The sequence below is a fragment of the Triticum dicoccoides genome, chromosome 1A, assembly GCF_002162155.2.
Source record: "Triticum dicoccoides isolate Atlit2015 ecotype Zavitan chromosome 1A, WEW_v2.0, whole genome shotgun sequence".
Lineage (NCBI taxonomy): Eukaryota > Viridiplantae > Streptophyta > Magnoliopsida > Poales > Poaceae > Triticum > Triticum dicoccoides.
In genome coordinates, this window is record NC_041380.1 from 72014281 (window position 1) to 72016217 (window position 1937).

The window sequence follows — 1937 nt, forward strand, 5'->3', positions numbered from 1 at the left end:
TTTCTGGAAGATAATTTGCACAAGTTTCATGTTTTATTTATATTCATGTATTCCAATGTACATATCACTGTGCATACCTTTGAGATGTCATGTACTTTTGAACTGAGAGAGTATACAATTTGTAGAATATCAACAAATTGTGGGTTAACACCACTATCACAAGTATATCCATAAAAAAAATTGGTATGGGCAAGTAATTTGACTCATGTCCCATTGGCCATTGTATTCAGCCGGAATGTGCTACTAACTTTTGATCTTACTGTGTTCAAACATGATGTAGTAGGACTAACTAAATATGTTGTTGCATAAATAAGCGGTATGACTGATTAACTAAAATTAGGTCTACCAAATCGATGACTAGATGTTTGTTGGAATTTCTAGCATCTATTCTGCCCAAACTTGTTTCTATCTTTGAAGTTGTCTAATGTCTAAATAGGCACATTAACAGAAGTTCATTTATAAAGCATATAAATGAAAAAATGGTATAAAGAACGAATAATCTCACTCTCTTAGAACATATTGTCCATATACTATACTTGGTACCTTTATGGCCGAATTTAACCTTTGGACAACTGAGGGTTAGGATTGAACATGTCTCTTACGTCTTACTAGAAAAGTGAAAAGGGCTCTATGGTTGAGCATATGGAAATATTTATTTTGGACCATACTGAACGTAGAAATTAACAGTGTTGTTTCATCAGGAGTTTTCTCAACGTGGTGGATATTACAGACCTCGTATGGATTGTAATGTTTTGCTCTGTTTCCTTTGTTTGGTTATAAAAATACAGAAAACGTGGACAAATGCGACTTCTGCTCAAGCATATACCATCCATCAGGCGATTATCTGGGCAAGAAGGAGTGAGCTAACAGGGAGGAGAGCACTTGTGTCGGTGATGCTTATCCCTAGATAAGCTAAATGCATGTTCCCGTGCATTACAACATTAATAAAAGGAATTTGGGAATAATGTGTGCTGTAATAATAAGTACTGTAGTTCTGAATTATCAGTGTACTCCTGTGACACACACACACACACACACACAATCATTTCTCTTGAACTTGATACCCTAAGGATCAGAAACTTTAAATTTATACAAGGATCAGAAACTTCACATTTATTCAGAGTAAGTTGCATCTCATAAGATGGGATGGTCCCATCCATGCAACACGCTGATAGCATCTACTAGTAGCAATACTCTCTCAGGTACAAGAATTGGGTTCGGATTACAAGCTCTCGGAGCCGAATGGGGAAGAAAGTGGGAAAGGGAAAGAGAGTTGCCGCCGCCGTAGCCCCTCTCCGCGTCTTAAGTAGTCTTCTGCCGGCTGGTGGTTGGGCCGCTAACCCATTCCGGGCCTGTTACCTTGGAGTTGGGCTTCCGGTTACAAATGGGCCGGCCTTGTACCCCTCCCTGGGCCTTGCTGCTCTGCTCGTGCGGGTCTGTAGCTAGAGTGCCGCTGACAATCCCCTCCCCTTGAAAAACAGCTTGTCCCCAAGCCGGCACATCAGGGAAGTGTTGTCGAAGGCGGTCGAGGTCTTCCCAATTGGCCTTGTCTTCAGTAGAGTGCGACCAGTGTACGAGGCCTTGCCTAATCGTCCCGCGTCCAGTATGCTTGTCGCGAAGGCGTAGGATGCGAAGTGGCACCCAGGCTGGGGCACGCGGAAAGCGACGGTGCAGGTCCTCCAAATCCTCCCAGGTGGTGTCGTCGGTCTGCGCCCCGGTCTAGCGGATCTCGCCTTGGCGGACCATCTTGTTGGCCTTCTTGCGCCAGCGGTATTGAAGAACCTCTAGAGAAACCTGAAATGCCAACACGTCAGAAGGAAGGGCCGTCGCCCGCTACTCCGGTCGGAGGTGTGCTCGTTTGAGTTGTGACACATGAAACACGAGGTGGACCAAGGAGCCCTCCGGTAACTGGAGACGACATGCCACTGCTCCAATTT

The 1937-nt window shown here is 44.4% G+C and overlaps 1 protein-coding gene across 1 annotated transcript in view; it reads left to right on the forward strand.

Moving 5' to 3' along the window:
- LOC119366530 overlaps positions 1 to 1030 on the forward strand; it is a 12066-nt gene extending 11036 nt beyond the window's left edge. Inside the window, exon 6 of the mRNA XM_037632318.1 lies at positions 789 to 1030. Within this exon, the coding sequence (XP_037488215.1) occupies positions 789 to 862 (74 nt within the window). The 3' untranslated portion in view covers positions 863 to 1030. The remainder of the gene's footprint in view (positions 1 to 788) is intronic.
- Positions 1031 to 1937: the final 907 nt, after the last annotated feature.